Here is a 21,912-nt window from a genome sequence, read left to right on the forward strand (position 1 = left end):
CTGATTGATTATTAGAGCTGATTATTAGAGCTCTGGAATGCTTGCGTACTGCTTTGCCGTACCGTCATGCCGACGACTCGACCCGAATCCCCTCCTTATACCGCAGGTTTGCAGTCCGGCACCTTGCTGGCCGTACATCTGCAGTTCGAAGGACCTGCGGATCAGCGCATCACGGTCGTACGCACCGGGGGAGGGCCCATTGCATCGGCCATGGTCGGCATAACGATGGCGGCGGCGTCACGCACAGCTGCCGCAACCGGCGTCGCCGTCGGCGGCGGTGGCGCCGCCGCCGCGATGGCCCAGCCGTACGTGTCGTACAGGGGCCCTAAGGGTTTCATGTTTTTGGGCTCTTGGTCGGGTGATTCGGTGCTCATGCAGCTTCGACCCAAGAAGCCGGCGGCGGCAGCAGAGCAAGAAGACGGCGCCGGCGGTTCTTCGAAGGACCTCAAGCGGAATCGCGGTCAGGCGGGTGACGGCGACGGCGACGGTGACGGCGTTGCGACCACCGCCACGAACCGAAGCGCGGCTGTGGCGGCCGCGGCGGCGGCGTTTGCTGCTACGGCGGCTGCAGCCGACGCCGCTGGTGCTGCCCCTCGCTACAACCTTCGCCTGCTGGACTCCTTGCCTTCTATGGGTACGGCCGTACGACACGTGCCTGTGTGGTTCCCGCTAGCCTTGGCTTTTACCTGTGGTTTTCCCTCGCATTTCCGTGCACTTCCCGAAGGAATGATGTTACAATGGGTTCTAAAAGTCATCCCAAAAGTGAATTTGAGTCACTTTCTGCAAGGAGGCGTACAGGGTAACAGGGCAAAGCTCTTCCCACACAGCCGCCCCTTCATCCGTTTCTCTGAAGGATCCCCTCAGCTCTGAAGCCCCCGGGTCCCCGCAACCCCACAACACGCACAAGAGGCCAAGTTTCCTTTGTTGAACATCTCGCCGTACTGCTCTGCTGCCGTACTATTTTGCGGCCGTACAAGGCGCAATGACGACAAGGGCCGTGTTGCTTTTTCCTCCCCTTTTCCGCCTCACTTACTCTTCCTGCCTGCCTGCCTGCCTGCCTGTCTGCGTACTCCCGGCACAGGTCCCGTCCGCGATCTGCTCTTCGCGGACACGTCAGTTTCGTCGTACACGGCTAGCAGCGGGGGCGGCCCCGAAACCAGTCGAGGCGGTCCCACCTGCTTCGCGTGTGTAGGACAGGTGCGACGTTTGGCTTTTAAGGGCCGTTGCTATTAACTAGCGAGCAGCAGTGTTCAACTATTTAAAAGTAATCGATCCCTTCAAAATATTAAACCTAGGGGTGGTGTTCTCGGCCCTACCTAAGCCCCGCGGCCCGGTCTGCCCCATCAGTCGAGGGCGCAAACCAGGCAAACAGCATCACTGAACATTATAATTCAGCACGAGGTGGGCTCATTATAACTGTTATATCGACGGGGGTTGTGGAACCCCTCTTGAGCAACAGGGTCAAGGACAAGGGAAACATTTTCAGCTTGATCTGGGCAAATCATTCCTTGGTTTAGAATGAATTGCCCTCAAAGGTCGCCTCGATTAGGAAAACATACATTGGGATGATGATAAAGTGCATTGGTACGGTGTACGGTGTACGGCACTGACCCGGCTTCGGCATGTTTGTGTTGACTTTGTTTGACCAACCAGGGCCAGACGGGCGCTATTGTGATGGCTCGTCAGGGCCTTATCCCGGATGTGCTGACGGAGGTGAACTTGCCGTCCGTCGCCGGCGTCTTTGCCGTATACCACCGTACGGAAGACGATGGTGACGTGGCGGTCGCGTTCAATCCCGTCGATGGTGCTGATGGCGCCGCCCCTGCTGCCCCTGATGACGACAACGATGACGGCGAGGCGGATGGTGGCCGGCGGGCAACGGTTGAGCTGACGCCGGAACCGCCGGAGGTCGACGTCACCGCTGGCGATGTGGAGATGCCGGAGGCGGGAGGCGTCAAGACCGAACCTGCACCCCCTCACAACAACAATGCCGAGCCGGGTCCCATCGCAATCGCACCCGCTACCGAAGCAGACTTGCCGGCGTCGCCGAAAAAAGCTAGAGATGTCGTAGGCGGCGGTGGTGGTGGTCGTAATGACGGAGCCGCCGCTCGGCGCCAGGCGCCTCCGTCGTCGCTGGTGGCGGGGGAGCCACCACCGCCGCAACGACCCACGGGTCCGCCCTTCCACGCATATCTTCTCATTACGATGGGACGCGTGAGGACGATGGTACTGCGATGTACGGACGGGCTGGATGACGTCACTAACAGGTATGCTCGTCGTATGCGTGTCATCGTGTGGGATCATTTCTGTTGTATGATTGATGTGTGTCGTACCCAATATCGTACCGCTTCCCACTACTGAGCGACCCTCCGTGCCGGTGGCCCCCCGGGCGAGCATGTTTGGGCGCCACCGTTTCGACCGCCCCCTCTCCGCCTTGATCGCACTTCAGTTAGCTTCAGTCCTTAGCCTCCTTAGCCTCAATAGCATCAATAGATATCTGGTCTTTCCCTAGTCTTTGTTCTTTTAGTGCAGTTTGTTTAGTTTTCCTTCTCTCGCGCCTTCCCGTAGTGCACTGGGCTGCTTTGCACTGCGCTGCACTGCACGGCCTCACAAGCAACAGGAACAGGCGTGCAAGGAACCCTTACCCCAACTGCCAACAACATGTATCTTGCTCCGTTTGTTGCTTCCTGCACACGGCACACGCTGTCCCCTTCCCCCGCTGCTCTCCCCCCCACCCGGTGAACCAACACCACAACATCGGCACGGCCCCCGGGCAGCCCCGAATGCGAGTTCCTCGTGAATCAACCCACGTTGGCTGCAGGCAACCTCTTTCACAATGCAGTTATCGTACAGGTAAGTGCCATACATGTCGGCATACTGGTGGCCTTGCCGGCACGTGGCTTATGTTTGTACTCTGCTGCTGCTGCTGCTGCTACTGCTACTGCTGTTGCTGCTGCGGTGCTGCTATCCGGCTGTTGCGGTTCGTGTTGTATTTCGGTTTGGGGCAGCGGGGCCGTGGGCCATGCCGCAAAGGGAGGGGTGGTCGGAACGGAGTGCGGGGCGGAGGGAAAGGAGGGGGACGGAAGGAGGTAGGGAGGGTGACGGAAGCTGAAAATTTCAGGCAGAATGGCGCGAGGAAGGGGTGACACCTGCTTTCTACTACGCGACCCCATTCGCGCAGCCGGTGTCTCGCCCCGCCCAGTCGCTGAACCCACTCCGCTCTCTCCACCCCTCCCGTCCCCCCCCCATCTCATCGTACTGCAATGTCCTGTACGACCCGTTAATCCCCACCTCCCCCTCCGTCGGGTCGCGATTTTTTGCCGTTTTCCTGCCACTATCCCGCCCTGGCATTCCCTTGTCCTGTTGTTCCTACGTCCAGGTTTACTGAAATAGCCCGTACCCTGCGTTGCAATATCCTTTCCCTTCTTTTCATAGCCCCGCCCACACCGTTCCCTCCCTGTGACAGGCATGTCCCATGGGTCTGCGTGTGTTGGAGGGCATGACCCTGGTGCAGGAGCTGCGTGTCAGCGACTTTCAGGCGAGTCGGCCAGTGGGGGCCCGGGGGGCCCACGGCTTCATGCCTCCAAAGTAACGGAAAGGGTAGCTAGGTTATCATCATGGTGGTGGTGGTAGTGAACAATCTGATGAAGCAGACAGCTCTACCGATGTGTGACGGTGTGGCACACACGGTTTGAAGAACGAGGGTGTACGGTTGAAGGGGTTGCTGGTGCTTAATGACAAGTGACTGGGGGGTGACTGTAGGGGACCCCGGTGAGCAGCAGGTAGGCGGGCGAAAGAGGGTGTGTGCGCCTAGGGAATATCAGACTTGTGCACCATTGTACTGCAATTGTAGGGGCGAACCGTCTCAGAATGCGACGAGAAAAGATGTGTAGATGTCGTGTCCCGACCAACACAACGATTCCGTTGCCACCTCTCGCTGCTGCTGCTGCTGCTACTATCACTGCTGCTGCTGCTACTGCTACTGCTACTGCTACTGCTACTGCAACTGCAACTGCAACTGCAACTGCTACTGCTGCGCCCTCCGCACAGGCGCTGGGCACAATGGCGGCGTCGCGGCCGGCAGGTGCATCTGGACCCACTATCACCTACATGCAGGTCTGATCGGGGAGGGCGGGGAGGAACGCGGCTCATGAAAGGGCTGGGGAAGTGAACTAACGTCGTTGTGGTGTCAGTGCAGTGAACTCAACCTGACCCAGCCGCCGAAGGCCCCCCCTCTCTCTCGTCCACCTCGTAGAAGACAGCGCAGTATTCTTTTTGCTGTCGTACAAAGCATCCCATTGCCCATCGCGCTATGGGCCCTATTCCTCAGGCTGCTGATCCGTACGTATTGGTGGGGCTGAGCGATGGTACTGCCGTACTGTTGGAGGGTGATCCGCTGTCTTTAACTCTGGGAGTGGCGACGGCGGCAGCGGAGCAGCTCATGGCCGTGCCGGCGAGAAGTCGGCAGCAGCGGCTGGCGGCGGCATGCCTACATAGAGATGAAACGAGTTGGATGGCGAGCGCAACGGCAGCAGAGGCCGCCAGCAGCGGCAGTAGCTTCAGCATTTTCTTATGGATCTGCCGCCTTTCAGGTCGGCTTGAGTGCTACAGCTTGCCATCCATGCGCCTCGTGTTTCATAGCTCCGGGCTGGCAGCGGCGGAAGAGGTGCTGCGGATGGGCCCTGCAGTCATGTACGACGTGTACGACCTGTTTGGCGGCGGCGGCGGTGGCGCGGAGGCAGAGCTGGATGGCGGCGGCGGTAGCGGCATTATGGAGGACCCAGTTGTAGAGCTCCGAGTGGAATCGTTCCTGGTAGGGTTCGATGTGCGGATGTGTGTACATGCTATATTACATGCCTCTGTTTTATTCCTTTATACACGCGGATTCGTATGCTCATATGCTCGTATGCATGTATGCCTTCATAAATTATTTGTGGTCGTGTATGCAGGTCACGTTAATACCTACGTTGCTGATTCATGTCATGGCGTATCTTGCACATAAACCTCTCGTATTACCCATACTGTACATAAGGCCCCCATATTGCTTGCCCATGCAGTCTTTTCTGACGTGTTTCCACCTCGCCCGCCTTCCTGCAGGGCGGCGGCTCCCCGGCAGTCCCCGACTGTGAACGCCCCGTGCTGCTGGTCATGGCGGCCTCGGGGAACCTCGTGGCCTACCAGGTGTGCATGTGCAAGTGCATGTGTATGGAGTAAGATATTTGGGGCGGGTTAGTGTCGGATGACGATATGATCGATTGGCTTGCAAGCAGGCCAATTCCAGGGGCCCCAATCTCGGCCAAGTTTAGGCGGCAGTTATGGCTGCGTGGCCTCACCCGAGGCTGAGCACGGGTCCATCGGATTTCGGGTCGGATGGAAAGGGACCAGGGGGTTATGGTGGCGAAATACGCGCGTGGATGGGTATGTTTGCCGTTCGAAAAATCGGCGGGAGCTACCTAGTGGCTCCCGCATGTCCGTGAGCTTATCCCAGCAGATGTGCTGCTGGACCCTAGCGGCGAGTCGTGCCTTCGCAGGACAGCCCTGGGAGCTGAGGATCTGTGCGAGTTGTGCGCGCTGCGCAAGGTGGAAGACGAGCGACATGTTCTTGTAGAATGCCCAGCGTATTCTGCATGTCGCGAGAGCTCGGACGTGATCCATAACAACGATTCCGATATGAATACGAATGATGGACGGCGAGCAAACAAAACTGGTCCACCTGGTACATGCTATTTGGCTTACGCGCTCGTCTCTACGCAGGCGGTCATAGTTGACTACTATCCTTGTTTTGCCGTGTTTTATTGCTTGAGTACTAGAACCCAATGTTTACCAGCTTCAGCTCGTCATCCGCTACCATCACACCTTTCATAGCCTCTGATCCGCCTGAAACCCGACAGATAGGCCCCCCGTGCACGAGATATGATATGTGCCGGACAGTAAAAAAAACACGGCTTTCGTCCTCGTCCCGACAGGCCTTCAACCCCGCCGCAGGAGGCTCGGGACCGCTGCCGCTGCGGCAGCACCTGTTGACAGAAGGACTGGCGGCAGCGGTGGCGGCTGCGGCGACCCACGGGTCAGCCTCCGTACCGCAGATCGCCCTTCGTCGCCTGCCGCTGGACTCGCTATCTCACGAGGCACCCGCGGCCATGGGAGCCGCTGCCGGCAGTAGCGGCGGCGGAGGCGGCATTGGCGGCGGTGCGGCGCTGGGCCCCCGTATGGCGCGCTTCGACCACCTGGCGTATACAGATCCGTCCTCGAAGGTGGGTTGGGGAGCTACCGGAGGGTTTTGAGCACTAAGGGGGGGGGGCCATCAGGGTGGGCTTAACACAGGTGGGCCACAAGGCTGGTTTCGTGAACACATCCACACACACACAGTCACACAGTCGCACAGACATCCGCAAATACCCGGTTGCGGTGGGCGGTGGGCGGTGGGCAGCTGTGGCACAGAACGCTGCTCCCCTGTTCCTCCCCCATTCGCAAGGCAAGACGAGGCTGCCACAACGAATGAAGAATCAGCTCTGTTCGTGTTTTCCCTTTGGGGGCCGGGGGGAGAGGAGTAGCAACCAAGGAGGGCGCCAAGGGTTAACTCGCAGGGAAGCTCACACGCTCTGTGCCGAGATATTCCCTCTCCTCATTAGCCTCGCTTTCCATCCCATAGTAAACTCCGCCCCATTCTCCCTTGGGGCTCAACCTCAGTCCCCTCGGGTCGCGGTTCGATTCTCCTCCGCTCCGCCCAGTTGGGACGTCAGCAGCCCTCCTGACCCTTGGCCTCTTGTGTCGTACGATTTCCGCCTTTCCTCGCCCTGGCTTTGGACGCACTAGGCAGTTTCGGGCTTTGAACGCCTTCCGGCAGGCAGTGCATTTCTGAGTTTCTTGGATCATATGATTCCGTTTCCCCCGCCCCCTGTCCGGCCCCGCAGTCCCAGGGTACTTCGTACAGTGGTGTGTTCGTGGCGGGATCCCGACCTCTGTGGCTGGTTGCCTCCAGGGGGGGGTTGGTGCCTCACCCCATGTTCGCGGAGGGAGCGGTGGCGGCCATGACGCCGTTTCATAACGCCAACTGCCCACTGGTGAGTGGGCGGGTGGGGCACGGAGGGGATACCCTACGTGTGCGTGTGTGTAATGCGTGTGTTTTAATTTACTGGTCTGAGGCTCACGAGGAGGGAAATGCCGATGGATGGTGGTGCACAAATAACTTCACCAACCAAAGCGAGCCCCGATTAGTCACACCAAAAGCGACGTGTTGGGATAGCGGTGCTGTAGAGGCGAAGGGTGTGTGAGTGCGTGTGTGTGCGTCCCCGGCTGTCCCCCTCCCATCCTCCCTCGCCACCTTCCCGTACACCACACCGGTACCCTAACCCGGCGTGCCGCAGCCACACGTCTTTCTCCTCCCCCCTAGTCCCTCTCTCTCTCTCCGTCCCCCTTCTGCTCCCCGCTCCATCCCCTCCCCGCCTGCCCTCACCCCGCCCCTCCTCCTCCTCCTCCACCTCCTCCCCACCAGGGTTTCATCAGCGCTTGCAGCTCCCGGGGTCTGCTCAAGGTGTGTCAGCTGCCGCCCCACACCCGCCTGGACACACCCTGGGTCACCCGCCGAGTGCCGCTACGAGTAACGCCACACAAACTGGCGTGGTTCAGGGACGCGGGGCTGATGGCGGCCATCACTTCGCGAGTGGTGGTGAGCAGGTGAGGTGAAGGGGGGAGGCGGGGAATGGCGGGTTAGCTGAGGGCTAGGTCATCTATCTAGGCACCGAGGCCTCCAGGTACGTTCTAGAAGGTCAAGGCGTCGGCTTCCGCTGCTGCTGCGGCTGCTGTGGCTGTGGCTGTGGCTGTGGCTGTGACGGCCACTGCAAACAGTAACATAACACAATAACTGCAATTAGCTTCCACTGCTGTCATATCAACTTAATTCGGTTTACATACAATTGGATCTTGTTAACCGTACCAAAACCGTATTACAACTGCTCGAACGCGCTGGTATTCGTTTGGCTAACCGTACGCCCCGTATCAGGCCACGTCCCCCGGAGGAGCCCGGGGGGGACGCCCACGCGGCCGCCGCGTACGCCGCTGCCGCCGCCGCCGCCGCGGGTCGGGGTCGTGAGGAGGCCTGGGAGCTGCGACTGCTGGAACCCAACGGGTGCGGCCGGCTGTGGCTGTCTCCGCTGCTGCCCCCGGGGGAACAGGCACTGTGCCTCAAAGTGATTTACCTGCAGAACGCAACCACGGGTGAGTGGGTGGCTGGGTGGGTGAGGGGATGTGTACTTGTAAGCGAGCATCCTTACCTCCCTAGCTCCCTACCTCCCTACCTCCCTACAGATATGAGCCCTATGTTGCTTTACACCGTCGCCATGGTAACCAGACGTCTGCGGTTTTTCCTCGCCCATGCGGCGTACATACAAACAGACATGCTTATACACATAATACTTCCTTAGTTATCTACTTCTTACCCAAACCGAACTGCACAGCCGTCCAGCCACCCAAACTCTACTAGCAGTTCAGAGTCCGAGACACCACCTGATGAGAAGGCAAACGGCAGTAGCCGCTGTGCGGCAACTGCAGTTCCGCGGCCTGCAAGCCCGTGCGTGTACGGGTTTAGAGTAATCACGTCGTGCGCTTGTCAACCCACCCTTTACGTTGTTTCCTTAAAAGTTGAGGTTCCGGGCACATCTCACGCTCACTGTTTGAGTTAAAGTTAGTGACAAGGTTGTGACAAAGTTACAACTGGGCTTGACCTTTACTACCACTCGTACATCCTTTCAGTGCCCCAAGTTGCACTCACTAGGGGCAGTTTTGGACCTCTTGGACACCACCGGCAAAGTTCACTTCCCCCCACTTCCTCGCATATGATGATGCCCCCCTCAACTTCCCCTCCACTCCCCCTCGCCTCATCCGCGCGTGCCCCTCCTCGCGTGCCCCGATGGGTCCTTCGTGTCCCGAACCGCTCAGGAGACACGGATGCACTCCTGGCTGTGGGCACTGGCAGTCCCATGGGTCAGTTGGGGGGAGGGAACTGGAGGTTTCGGTTGCCGAGGGGGCGAGTGGCGGGCAGTGGCGGACTTGTAGTGCACCGTCAGTGTGAGAGGGAAGGTGCAGGAAGAGGGTGTCGGGGCGAGAGGCCGCCAGGTGGGGGAGTTGCGAGGTGGAGTGTATGGTGGTGGATGGAAGCTAGCCAAGTGAAGCAAAAACTTGCTGTGGTGGTGGTGGTGTGGTGATGGTGATTCCACCAACAGACGGGTGCTTTACTTGTTGGTGACGTTTTCCAGTTCGTATCATGGAGCGTAGTGTCCTTAGTAGTCCGCTTTGCAAACTCCCACCCCTTAGTGTTCTCCCCCCTCCCCCTTCCAGCTTCACTCGTTTGTGGTTCGTCTTTCTCCCCCTTCCTTTCACTCGTTCGTGGTTCGTCTTTCCCCCTTCCCTTTCCCCCACTCCTGTATTCGCTGCTGTTGCTGTTGCTGCTGTTGCTGCTGCTGCTGCTATTGCTGCCGGTGCTGTTGTTGCTGGTGCTGCTATTGCTGTTGCTGCTGTTGCTGTTGCTGTTGCTGCTGGTGCTGGTGCTGTTGTTGCTGGTGCTGTTGTTGCTGGTGCTGCTATTGCTGTTGCTGCTGTTGCTGTTGTTGTTGTTGCTGGTGCTGTTGTTGCTGGTGCTGCAGGTGAGGACTATCCCTGCCTGGGCCGCATCCTGCTGTACACCATTTCCGCGGAGGTGGTGGACCTAGGGGGGGGCAACCTCACTCGCAGGTGCGTAGGGGCTCCAGGGAGGTGGGTTGGTTTGGGCTGGGGGAGGACGTGTGGAAGTACGTCACGTAAGATGAGGTGGATGGATCGGCGGGCATGTGAGAGGGGTGGAGTGGATCTGGGGACTTGGGGCTCCCCTCGCGCTGCGGTGTGCTGCACGGGTCGCGGGTTAATGAGCTCTGTGGAAATGTGCTTTTGCACGTGTTCATGCACGACACCAGATACGTGTCCGCGAAAAAGGAAGGTTACGTTGCGGTTTCCCAACACGAGAGCTGCGCTACTGGCTGCAGGATTGGGGGATGAGGGTGAGGGGGTGTTGGGTTCGTTTGGGGAGTTATGTATGGGGAGGGGAGGGGAGGGGAGGGGATGTTGGGGCTTCATTGTGCTGGCAGGCAGAGGCGCCCGGTGGCGGAGAGGGGGGTGGGCGGAAGGGGACGTGGGCGGAAGCGCCACACGGTGGGGGAAGCGATGGCAGTGGGTTGCAGCGGAGGATATGATCGCTGCCGTCGAACCGATACGCCGTTTGCTTTCCCTCCCAACTACCCCGTTCGTACGTGTTCAGATGGAGTGCCGTACTGGTGGCCACCCGGGATATGGCGTCAGCGGTGACCAGGTAAGCGAGCTGTGGATCCTCACGACCACGCGGTGTGTGTGCGTGTGTGTATGTCTGTATGTCTGTATGTGTTTTTATGTGTGTGTGTCGGGGGGTGGGATGTAGACCCTTGCCGGGTGCTGTCCTCAGGCACCAGGTGTTCACCTGCTCGCGCTTTGCATGTTGCGGGTGTCCAAGGTCGTTGGTAGGTAGGACGAGCGTCCATCACGATGCACGTGCCGCTGGACCCGCTACCACGCAGCGGGGCCCCGCGCGGATCGTGCAGGTCCAGGCGGCTCACCCCGGTCCCTAGAAATCCTGCGCCTCTCCCACACGGATTAGTCTGCGGTGCCTCTCCGTACCATTTTCATCTTCCTCTTCCTGTTTCTCCCACTCCCCTCCTGGTCATGGGTCTTCATCTTCACCCTCGTCTCCTATTTCCTGCACAACCGGGCCCACCCCCCACACCCCGCCTTTCGGTCAGTTCTTTCGGTTGCTACTATCTTGCCCTGGCAGCAGCTTCAATCGCGTGTGGTTCGTCTTCCCCCACACCCCGCAGCGTTCAAGAGTTCAAGTCCCAGCTGTTGGTCACGTGCGGCAGCCGCATCGAGATGTACGAGTGGCGAGGGCCGGCGGCGGGAGCGAGTGGCGGTGGCGGTGGCGGGCCTGGAGGGCGGCTGGAGAAGCGTGCCTTTTTCGACCTGCCCAGCCTGGTAACGAGCCTGGTGGCGGTCAAGGACTACCTGTTGGCGGCGGATGCGAGCCAGGGGCTGTACTTTGTCAGATACTCGGTAAGCGGGATAGCGGGGGGGCGGGGGAGGTGGGGAGCGGGGGAGGTGGGGAGCGGGGGAGGGGGGGAGCGGGGGAGGGGGGAAGCGGGGGAGGTGGGGAGCGGGGGAGGTGGGGAGCGGGGGAGGTGGGGAGCGGGGGAGGGGGGAAGCGGGGGAGGGGGGGAGCGGGGGAGGGGGGGAGCGGGGGAGGGGGGGAGCGGGGGAGGGGGGGAGCGGGGGAGGGGGGGAGCGGGGGAGCTGCGAGTTCAGGGAGGAGGATAGCTGGTGTCGTTAGGTGCATAGTGCGCCACAGTGGGGGGGCGCCGTCCTTGCGGGAGCTCTTTCCCAACATCCCCCCCCAGCCACTGTCGCAATGATGCGGAACATTAAAGAACATCAGCTGTTGCTGGGGGTGGCTGATGTGATGATTATGGTGGCTTTGGCCTCCAGCGCCTCTTCGTCTGCTGTTCGATGACCCCTCAGTCTCTGCTCTCCCCGGCTTTGCACCTCCTCCACCTTAACCCACGACTTGGGTCGTTCGTCTTCGATTTGGGTCTTCATTGATGACCTTCATTACCACCCACTCGTCAGGACTCCGCCCGCGTGTTGGAGTTCATGTCCAAGGACTTCGACCACCGGGACGTCCTGACTGCGGGTGTGGTCATCAACGAACCCAAGCTGGCGTTCCTGGCAGCGGACGCGGCGGGGAACCTGGCGCTGAGCGAGTTCTACGGTGGGGGCTGAGGGGCTGGGGGGCTGGGGACTGGGGATTAGGGTTTTATGATAATTTAAAAAGTTCCTAGGGTTTGCAAAATAAGCCGTATGCCAACATGCAGATGTTTTTCATTCTGGACACGTACTGTCTTGCTTCATCCGATTTAGGGTTGGATAGTCCCGGGGCCACATGGCTTACATGGGTTTGAGTGGATGCATGTAATCCTGTCCTGGTGTGTGTGAGCCATGGTGGTGCTGGCGACGGTGGTGTTGCCTCCATCGTCTTTTCCCGTAGCGTTTCTCAAACCACTCTACCCTCGGGGGTGAAACGAGGTCCGCGGGAGGGGAGCTGTGGGCTGGCGAAGCTGTGGGGTGGTGGATTGGTGTCGCGTCTCCCTACGGCAACATCTCGAATACAATCCCCATGGGTTGCCACCTTACCACCTCTACTGCCGTACCGCCACTGCCGTACAGGCAGCCGCAATACCAACCCTGAGTTCTGGGCGGGTCAGCGATTAGCTCCCTTGGGGCTTATGCACGTGGCTCGCCGCCTCAGCTGCTGTGTGTCCATCAAGATGCCTACAAGCGATGGAAAGAACAGGTGAGTACGTGTCGTGTCGTGTCTGCAGAGCCATTCAGGGTTTTAGGTGGAGGGTGTACGGGAGGATGGGAGTATGGCAGCAGCGGCGGGGAGTCGGGGAGGGGGTTTTAGCGGCTGATGTTTTCATGTGGTTCACATGCTCTCTCTACTTCACAACCGGCATTCAGCAAGTCGGGCGTCACAAGGGGCGACCTCAGCCAGTCCATCCTTCGATTCAGAACCTCCTACACACCACCCGTACCACGCCGTACGACGCCGTACCCGCGCGCACCCGGTTCTTGCCTACACAGACACGCGCTGCTCTGCGGTGCAGCGGAAGGCGGCCTGTCGTACATCGCGCCCGTGCCTGATGCGGAGATGACGCAGCGGCTGCTGGCGCTCCAGAACCACATGTCCCGCAGATTACCACATGTGGCCGGACTCAACCCGAGAGCATTCCGGTGAGGGGCAGGGGGATGTGGGTGGGGGGGATGTGGGTGGGGGGATGTGATGTGGGTGGGGGGGATGTGGGGGGATGTGGGGGGATGTGGGTGGGGGGATGTGGGTGGTGGCTTCCGTACGTAGGGAGTTGCGTTTGGGAATACATGTATGCGAGTGGGTGCGGATATTATTACATTCCTTAGCGCTCTCATGCGCGTAATTAACTACCTGGTTGCGTTTTCACTGCACGAACCTCTCTTCACTTTCCTGGGCAGCAAATGCAAAAGGCGCAGGACGGGGCGTGAGCACATTGTTGCTTTTTGGACACAAGCACCGGTATCGGTCCGATAGATGATACACGACACGTATCTGTCCTGCCTCTGTCCCGGCTTATGTCTCTAAATACCCCCACCACACAACCCCTCACGCATCCCCTCCCTAAACCCGTTCCCCGTCCCTCTCCCTCTTGCCCCAGTTCGTTACTTCGGACGTGTCGGCAGTTGACTACTCCTTCCCTTTTGCCCCACCTATTGCTCCCCCTCGGGAATGTAACAAACCCAACCCTCATCTTGTTCTTCAACACATGCATGGCCCCCTTTCCCTTTTCCAGACATCGCTTCTGCCGTATTCCGAAGTCGCTAGGCGGTGGCCAGTCCCACCACGCTCCTCCGGCCCCGGCATCCAACGGCCTCCTGGATGGTCAGCTGCTGCTGGGCTTCCCGCTGCTGAGCCGGCAGCACCAGGGCCAAGCAGCGGAGGCACTGGGGGTGACCGTCAGGCAGATTATGTCGGACCTGCGGGTGGGGCGCATGGGCTCTTGGGCGGGAGGCGGAAGAGCTGGGTGCTGGGGAACGGAGTGCAGCATGTCTCAGTTTGAGGGGGAGACAATACCGACTCAGATATGGCCGGCCGGAGATGTGGAGGCTCCGAATCTAGAACTGACCAGTGGTTCTGGGGCTACACCTGATATGCATGTACCTTTCCGGTCCTGTAATCTGTTCTTTTAATGTCTGGCACTACTGCCTAACACTGAATTAGGGTCTGCTGCCACCACCTCTTTCCCTCTCCTGGTCCCTACCCTCTCATATCCTGTCCCTTTCTCCGCACTGCCCCTCCGTCCCATCCGCGCAGGCCATTATCACGGCGGCTACGTTGTGTTGAAGTACAGCAGAATGGGCACCTGCCCGCTTTCAACTGGGTTTGGGGTAGCTGGCTTGACTGCGGGCTGCTGGTGGCAAGGTCGTGAAAGCCGGGGGTCTGACGGATGGCCCTCGCCTTGGCTTGGTAGCCAGGGATATTGAAGAATAGGCGTGAAAGGGTTGAGGATGAAAATCAGGTAATAACTTTTTAAAGAGAAACACACCGCCTATGCTGTGGATGCTCTTTTCGCTTCGTCTCATTGCTCGTCCAGCTCGTGTCGTTGCTTCCCATCTGCTTCTTGGTCATGTCCGTGTCCCTTGAACCCGAAACTGGACCGTCTGTAAACGTGCATGCACTTGTGCTACGGCGTTCATTGGAGTGGGCAGCTAGGCAGCTAGATAGGCAGGGTTGTACCAGCAGGCAGCTACAGCATGATCTGCCGGCGGAATGAGCCTGCCCGGATATTTAAATGAGCGGACTATGGACCCTCCCCCTCTGAAGCGAACCGTCCTGGGAGCGTCACCTCTTCTTGCGTGTAGAAAGAGCTCTACGTTTCGGCGGTTCTGGGGTGGTGCTGCCAGAGGGGAGGCAACCATGGCCAATTTTCCTCCCAAAGCAGTTTGCCCAGTTTTCACCGACAACCGTCGTTCATAGTCGTCAATGGCCTCGGCAAGGGGAACTGACCGACACCGAGAGTCTTCCGGTTCATAGGTGCCATGACTTGCCTTCCCACTTCACCAGATATCCCTGGCGTGTTTTGCCACTTCCACCTTGGACCCTGACATCACGATGGTCAAATAGTGCACCGACCCTAAAAACCTACTGTAGTTCTGGGAGCAAAGTGTCATTTTTGGGCGGGGCCCCAGCGCGAAGCGCCCAGGGGGGCCCCGCCCTGTAGGATTGCCCATGTCCGTGTGTGCGTGTGTGTGTAACGGACCAAACATAATATCTATGCCGGCTGAAACGCGTTATAGGTACTATATAGCATTCTCTATCGCAAGGTATCTCGCATGTAGCTAACAAAGATCGTATGAACACAAACAACTTTGGCTGCCTCCATTGACCGAGCTCATAGTCACATCAACGCCTCTCGGGCTAAATTTCATCTCAAAAAGGTGCCGTGTATCTCATCATTGATTTCCGAGATGACAGCGTATGATAACTTGAACACCCAGCTTGTGTTACCATTTGCCCGCACGGGCATTCCGACTTGCCAGCAGCAGGCCGACAAATTTGCTTACATTTCTCTATGAAATACGCAAGCTGCTCATTTGTACATTTACTTTAGCCAATGCTCGGGGCCTCCGGAGACTTGCGGTGTGCCCCGATGAAGCCCGCGGCTGTGGGGCGGATTGCTGAGGCCGCTGGCGCTTCGGGGATAAACATCACAGACAGCACCGAAATTCACCCAGCTTTCGTTACCATTTGCCCGCACGGGCATTCCGACTTGCGGTCTGCCGCACTTTCCATGCGGCATGCACCCGGGATGGATGCGATTCGCGTGGAGCCCGCAGGCGGTGCTGACGATTCCGCCGGTGCAAGCTTAGCTCTCACACCATCAGCACTGCTGCAACAAAGCACATCTCCCACCGCGTTGACACTACCCATCAATTGTCGCACGTGCCGCGCTAGCTACCGGCCTGTACGGATGCAGGGGGGGCCCGCCCTTTTTCCGGCTTCGAGGAAGCCGACACCCGACTTGTCCTCAGCTGAGGTGGTCCTCACCTGCAGGTGGTCCACGAGCACTAGTATCGCTCATGCCCATTGCGGGTTAGTGATAGCTGTATGACCAAATGTATGACCAAATCCAATTTTGAGTGCAAATTGGGTTATTTCCCTGCTGCAGGTCCAGGGAGCTGAAAAGGTTAGCCCCTTGGAGCTGACCAAAGAGTTCGGTAATGTTTGGCATTGGATACCGTCTCTTGATATTTATTTTATTCAGAGCTTGATAATCAAGGACCATACGAAGGCCGTTGGCTGCCCTTTGGCTTTCTCCATAAAGATAACAGGTGCACCAGAAGGCGATAAAATAGGCTCCATGTAACGTTTTGGTGAAAGTTCTGTAACCTGTTTTACGCAGCTCTTGTTGCTCAAATTCAGTCAACTGGTACGATCATTTTGCTGGTGGTACGACGGAATTGCGTTACCTCAGGCGGATGGCCGTTAAGCTCTTCAAATAGGGGGGTCCTTGTGAAGCAGCTGCCCGCGTTTCCAAAGCCCGTATGGTGTTGGATTGTAAGGTGCCCAAGTACGTTTGCGAGGAAGAGAATGTGGCCAGGCTGGAGAGGAAAGTGCAGTGGCATATTGGAATGTGAGATTAGCGTAAGCGAGTTACAGGGCGTTTGGCGCACGGGCGAATTTACGTGCATACCTTTCACCGTAGCATCAGTCCTCAGTTCACTTTTTGGAACGAACATCAGCATAGGTGCAAGCCCTCTCGCTTGGAGGGATATGCAAACAAACATCCTGATAGGGGTAAACTCGCACGCTACCGAGCATTCAACCGAGCACATGCATGCTTAGTTGAATGGTGAGATGCGCCCCCCCCCTTCATTTCGTGCTCGGCAAGCCTGCCACCGCGTACCGGATATGTTAGCGATGTTACAGAGACGCTGCACCTTGGTTTCTGTGCGCATTGCGTACGATGCTCGACCTCGCCGACCAAAACTACACGTGCCCAACTGAAGACATTCCCGGTGGTTGTGCAGCAGCTCTTGAGGCTGCTGCTGGCTGAAATCCATCCTGAGCTGTTGCAGCACGGCTAACGCGGGCACGTCCCTATGCACAGCAAATAGCTGTTCCAAGCCAACAGCGGCGTCCATGTCACCGACAAGGCTCTAAACGTCTTATCTGTTCTTATGTTTAATTAAGTTTATGTATGTTATACTTTGTAATTTGACTTTACTCTGAACAAGGTGCTGTATACGTTGCACTACCAAAAACGCGACTGTTTGCTTGCACACAACTGCCTCTTCGCCAGACGCTTCCTCTTCCCGCGGCAGTTTCACGAGCCCAGTGTTGCAAGCTACGACGTAGGCTTTCGGTGCTTTCAGTTACTGCAAAGCAGCCACGCAATAGACTAGGCTGCATGCCGCGTGCGACTATGGCCATCATGCCCACCTGCGCAACGCGCTGACACACCACGACTTTTCGCCAAGAAAATTTACATACACTTGTACAGGCGCATTTCTCGAAACGCACGTGCGCATCCGCGAGGCAAAATTCGCTCCTGGCTTTGGGGACGAAGTACGGAGGGTCTATTCGGCAGAGTACGACCGCTCACATTTGTGCGAGGGGCTGCTTAAATAAATCGTCAGGATAAAGTTCAAACACATCTTCAGGATTAAGTTCGGCCGTATGTGTGTGTGCGCCGTCGGTTTTTGTATCCTGCACCAGCTCAGATTGGACGAGCAAAACATAGCTACGATGCTCCATTTGCGTGCCGTTGTTTTAGCCGACATCGCTTCAACTGTTTTGCGCCATAAATTATAGCGGTCATGTAGTTGATGATGGTAATACAATCAAGATGATCCTAGGCACTTTTGTCAGAAGACCAGAAGGAAAGCGGAAAGGCTCAGCGGAAAGGCTCAGCTTGAGCGTGCAGACGCCCCTGCAGGGAGAATTGTGGAGCGCAAGCGTACGAGTTTGAAAGCACATCCGGGCTTTGCAGTGCACAAGAGCCAGTCATAACTTCGAATCCAGCGTTGGCTTGTTTCAGAACAAGCAGCTTTACCGTGTCGTGGAAGGATGCTAGTCGTAACTTGGCGTGCACCATGCCCTCAATGAGCTCGGTAGTTCCGTTCGCAATGCGAACCGGACACGGCCGAATTGCTATTCCCAATTTTGCGGGCTGCCCCATCTGCCGTGCCCTTGCAGGCGGCACCAGAATCGATAAGTGCGCTGCAAGGCGTTTGGCATAAGAAGGCGCCAAAAATCATGGACTGTGAGGAAACAGTGCTGTTCAGCTGAACCTCTTTAGCTGGCGGGTCATACCAAAGTTGGATAGGCCACGGGACACGTGTCCCGGTGCACCGGGCATTTCCTGACGACTGACATCGTCTGTTTTTTTTACAAGCCAGCAGGTTTGTTCCCACAGCATACGTTTTAAGCAGCTGATGTATCCTGCTGTTCGGATGCGTCGTTCATCCTGAGACCATTTCGGCACTACGAAAAACGCTGAAGTGGTTTCAGCGCAGGCAGGTAATGCTTATGCCAAAGGTCAATCTGTGTACATGGGGAATCCGCCCAAGCAAAGTCGCCAGCGACATCCTAGTTCAGAAACGAATTTGAAGGCGAGACAAAGCATGGACAAAGACTGTTGTCGCCTTTTAAGAGCCGTTACAAGCAGCGTTGTCAGTGAACTGCCGACCCAAATCCTTCTTTATTTTGCGAAACTCGTCAGGGAGAAACATGCGATCACAGCTAACCGGATCATAGATAGGCAACAACACATCTTTGACTGGTCAGTCAGTCGAGTCCTCCAAACATTCAATCTGCGTACAGGCCCCAGCCGCGCGCTTGTCAGCTGACTATTCGGTCATTAAACTCTCCATCTTCGCGGCCAGCGACATTGCTGTTTCTAGTGTAATCGCTGAAAATATAAAAGCGGGCTCCGGCAGCCCCCGTTCCAACTCTGGTCGGGTCGTTCCAGCTCTAGTCGGGTTATCGGGCGGGTCGGCGCATGGATTCACCGTCGCAGCCTGCTGAGCTATCTTAGCGGCTTCACTTATCCAGGGCTTTATCGAGGGCTTGTGGTGTGTAATTTTCAGGGCTTGCGATGTGTTATGGAATGTACCTACACGCTTTGCACCAACCATGCCTTAAATAGACACCAAGTAGCTAGGCTAATAAGTAGACGTCTAGCAACTGGATCGATGAGGTAATAGGGTGCTTCCAATCAGCTGGGCTCGATTTTTTTCCAGGCGCACGCACCTTTCACGGGAAAAAATGAATATAAAACAAACTTAAACTGCTTTGTAAAAACGTCTGTAGCTTGCGATGCATGGGCTACTGTGTATACCTGCCGCCGCGGACGAGGCGTGCAGAGGCGTGCCAGGGCGTGCTGTAGCTAGGACGAAGGAGAACGTTTTAAGTTTACCGCAGTAAATTTTATTATTTTCCGCATGCAATCCGGTAATAGAACTATTGCGAGAGCTGTCATCACTTGAGAAACCACCAGGTCTTGAGGTATTTCTTTTCCACTTGGGCCGTAAAATATTTGGTCGCCTTTAGGTCGTGCGATGGCATGTAAGGTAGGGACCATTCTTGTTTATATATATCAGGGTGCGACCTGCAGCTATAGCTAGGCCGGTCAGGCGACAAAAAAATTTACAGGCGCGCTTTTCGCTGATATTGGGTCTCTTTTTTTGAAAAGTTATCTTCCACTGCCAGCTGGAACGCACTCAGACTAGGTGTAGCGGACCTCGCAGCTGGATACCTGGTTGCGGCACGGATTGCGTATATACGCAATCCGTGCGAAAATGGAGTTAGAAGCTTGTATGTACTTGTAACTCTATTTTCGTCCAAGCACCATCACCCTAACCTTACTGCAGCTATAGATTATGTGATATGCCTGTAGCTCTGTTAAACTAATTTATTTCCACGGCACGACTACCCGAAGGGAAGCCATGGTTCGTCAAGGAATGTCATTGTTCCGTACACTGTTTGCGGCCGAGGCCGTCGGTCTTGCTTTGGAAGCAAGCCTAGTATTGCTGTTCACTTTTGAAAATAGTAAGAGGCAGACACATTGTTATTGGAGTTTTACTGCGAACAAAAATGTACAGCATACGCGTCGCAGAAAAAAAATGAAAACCAAATATGAAAAGACATCCCTTAAGAACATCTTCTTGCCTGTCCGCTGCTGGCAAATTTTCTGATGGGAAGGTGGGTGACGTTATTAAAACCAACCGTATCATGTGAACGCGCGGTCGCACACCAGGAATGCATGCGCAAGAGCTGTACTCCTACATTTCATTCGGCCGTCCATTTAAACTTACATATGCGCATTCTTGGTGTGCCAGCAGCGAGGGGCCAGCTGCTGGGAGCATTGTGGAACTGCATGTGTCATCACCGAAGTGTACGATCAAGCAGGGACCCAACCCTGAGCTCGGCGTACAGCACGGGCCTTGTGCTGAGGGTGCTTTAAAGGACTGTAATAGAATTTGAGCCCGCCTTGCTAAAGTTCTCCTTCTGGGCCTCGGCTGCTACGCTAGTACAGCTCTGTCCTATGATACAGAGTGCTTCGTCTCATTTTGTACCTAGCAGCTGGTAACACTGCTATAAGGTGAGGCATTCCTTCCAATGAAACGGTTATGCGCTCCACAGTCATTATGCATTTTCGGCCAGCAACCTAGAGAATCTCGGTAGTACCTTGGATACTACCGTAACTAACTGGTGCTATTATTTCATTAATACAACTTTCTGTTCACCCTGCTTGCGAAATCAGGTCGGCATTGGCGCTCCGGAGGAAGGGCGCCCCACCACTACCTCCCCGGGTAGCAACTGTGCGCTATTCACACAGGCAGCAGGTTAGTGCTTGGGCGGGGACATGAACAGTTGTAATGATGCTACTAGAGGTGATTGCTCAGAGGGATTGCATGAGTCGGTCGAACGAATTCGGCCTAAGGAAAGCTGCTCGGCTGCTGGCCGAACTACGCCGGATCAACCGTCATAAGCTCTATCCTGAAACGTTTATAAAATCGTCATATTTCCATTTTTTACCATAACGCTGTAGTTTTCCATTCGAACGAACACCCTGCATTCATATGAATACGGGCCCAACGAGGATATGAATGGTTCAATGCGGTCAAAATGTCGGGAGCTTTGAAGTAATATACTTAAAGTGATTATTTGAGTTTTGCACGCGCGTGAGGCTTGTAGCCAGGCAAATCGGAGCCTGGAACCCTTTTTTAGAAGGTATCGTACCTGCCTTCAACCTGTTGACGCAACTCATAAGATTCTTCTTCAATGTGTAAACATTTTAATCACTTCACAAAGTTTCAGCATGCATCGGGATTTCTCCAATTGTGATTCACCTAAGTACGGTCCGCCCACGTATTGGAGCAAATAATCCGCGTTCAAACAAGACAATGTTTGCAAGGCCAGCAGTATGGATGAATGGATGGACGTTTGAAGCTTCATGAGCTTACGATACGGTCCAACAGCAATTGAACCCGATGACTCACGATGAACCATCTTACTTTGGCGACAATGTGGACGGTATGATGAAACGGTGCGGATGCGCATCTAGCCATATTGAGATAGCATGTAAATTTCATGAAGCTGCATGCAACAGCAGTATGGCACGCAAATCGCCTTTCCTCTGCTGCTGGCCGCAATGCGACAGCAGCACATGAATGACTATAACCAAGGCGTCTCTTTCACTGCTTCAAGTTAATATACAGCGCAAAATGGTGCGTAATTGAGCGTCATGTCGTCGTCGTTCCCATTTCACACATTTCAAGTGCATACCGTACCGGTACTGTAGGCCTTGGAAGTTCTTACTGCCTTGAAGGTTTTACTGCCTCTTTTAGGAGAACGTTTTGGGATTTAGATATTTAGGTATTTTTTAAACATCCGCTCTACCAGCCATATGACCCTGTTTGTGCAACCTCTATATTATGTTTCATCGGCCGCTACCTGCCTTCTTAGCAGGTTGGGGTCGAGGTCCGTCTGCAATCCAAATTTGTGGGCTTGCTTGGCAAAGGCTTCCCACAAAGATAGCGTTACTAATACGGCAATGGCCAGCTCGTCATTTCTCTCTCAAGCATCTTGGCTGCCGCAGTTATCGTTCGTTCCTTAGACGGCTCGGAGTCGGCTCCAACCCTTTTCTGTCGGTGTGACCCGCCGTGTGGCATCCTCCGCAGGTCGCTCTCTTCATCTTGCCAGCCCCGCGGCTCTCCATCTGCACGGCGGCCCCAGCGGCTAGTAGCTAGGAGCTCGGTTGGTCA

General features: G+C 56.3%; 1 protein-coding gene across 1 annotated transcript in view; it reads left to right on the top strand.

Moving 5' to 3' along the window:
• The window catches only part of VOLCADRAFT_87503 (uncharacterized protein), a gene marked incomplete at both ends in the record, with an annotated part of 35,089 nt that extends 21,105 nt beyond the window's left edge, over positions 1 to 13,984 (top strand). The window contains 22 exons of the mRNA XM_002947098.1: positions 107 to 634; positions 1,082 to 1,197; positions 1,348 to 1,401; positions 1,654 to 2,267; positions 2,778 to 2,853; positions 3,467 to 3,550; positions 4,256 to 4,813; positions 5,098 to 5,181; positions 6,087 to 6,254; positions 6,370 to 6,408; positions 6,915 to 7,064; positions 7,496 to 7,677; positions 8,003 to 8,217; positions 8,938 to 9,114; positions 9,642 to 9,729; positions 10,289 to 10,339; positions 10,878 to 11,109; positions 11,680 to 11,821; positions 12,277 to 12,403; positions 12,694 to 12,843; positions 13,434 to 13,623; positions 13,955 to 13,984. Coding sequence (XP_002947144.1) covers positions 107 to 634; positions 1,082 to 1,197; positions 1,348 to 1,401; positions 1,654 to 2,267; positions 2,778 to 2,853; positions 3,467 to 3,550; positions 4,256 to 4,813; positions 5,098 to 5,181; positions 6,087 to 6,254; positions 6,370 to 6,408; positions 6,915 to 7,064; positions 7,496 to 7,677; positions 8,003 to 8,217; positions 8,938 to 9,114; positions 9,642 to 9,729; positions 10,289 to 10,339; positions 10,878 to 11,109; positions 11,680 to 11,821; positions 12,277 to 12,403; positions 12,694 to 12,843; positions 13,434 to 13,623; positions 13,955 to 13,984 — 4,055 coding nt within the window. The remainder of the gene's footprint in view (positions 1 to 106; positions 635 to 1,081; positions 1,198 to 1,347; positions 1,402 to 1,653; positions 2,268 to 2,777; positions 2,854 to 3,466; positions 3,551 to 4,255; positions 4,814 to 5,097; positions 5,182 to 6,086; positions 6,255 to 6,369; positions 6,409 to 6,914; positions 7,065 to 7,495; positions 7,678 to 8,002; positions 8,218 to 8,937; positions 9,115 to 9,641; positions 9,730 to 10,288; positions 10,340 to 10,877; positions 11,110 to 11,679; positions 11,822 to 12,276; positions 12,404 to 12,693; positions 12,844 to 13,433; positions 13,624 to 13,954) is intronic.
• Between the last annotated feature and the right edge of the window lie 7,928 nt (positions 13,985 to 21,912).

This window comes from Volvox carteri (assembly GCF_000143455.1).
Source record: "Volvox carteri f. nagariensis unplaced genomic scaffold VOLCAscaffold_5, whole genome shotgun sequence".
NCBI classification, from domain to species: domain Eukaryota; kingdom Viridiplantae; phylum Chlorophyta; class Chlorophyceae; order Chlamydomonadales; family Volvocaceae; genus Volvox; species Volvox carteri.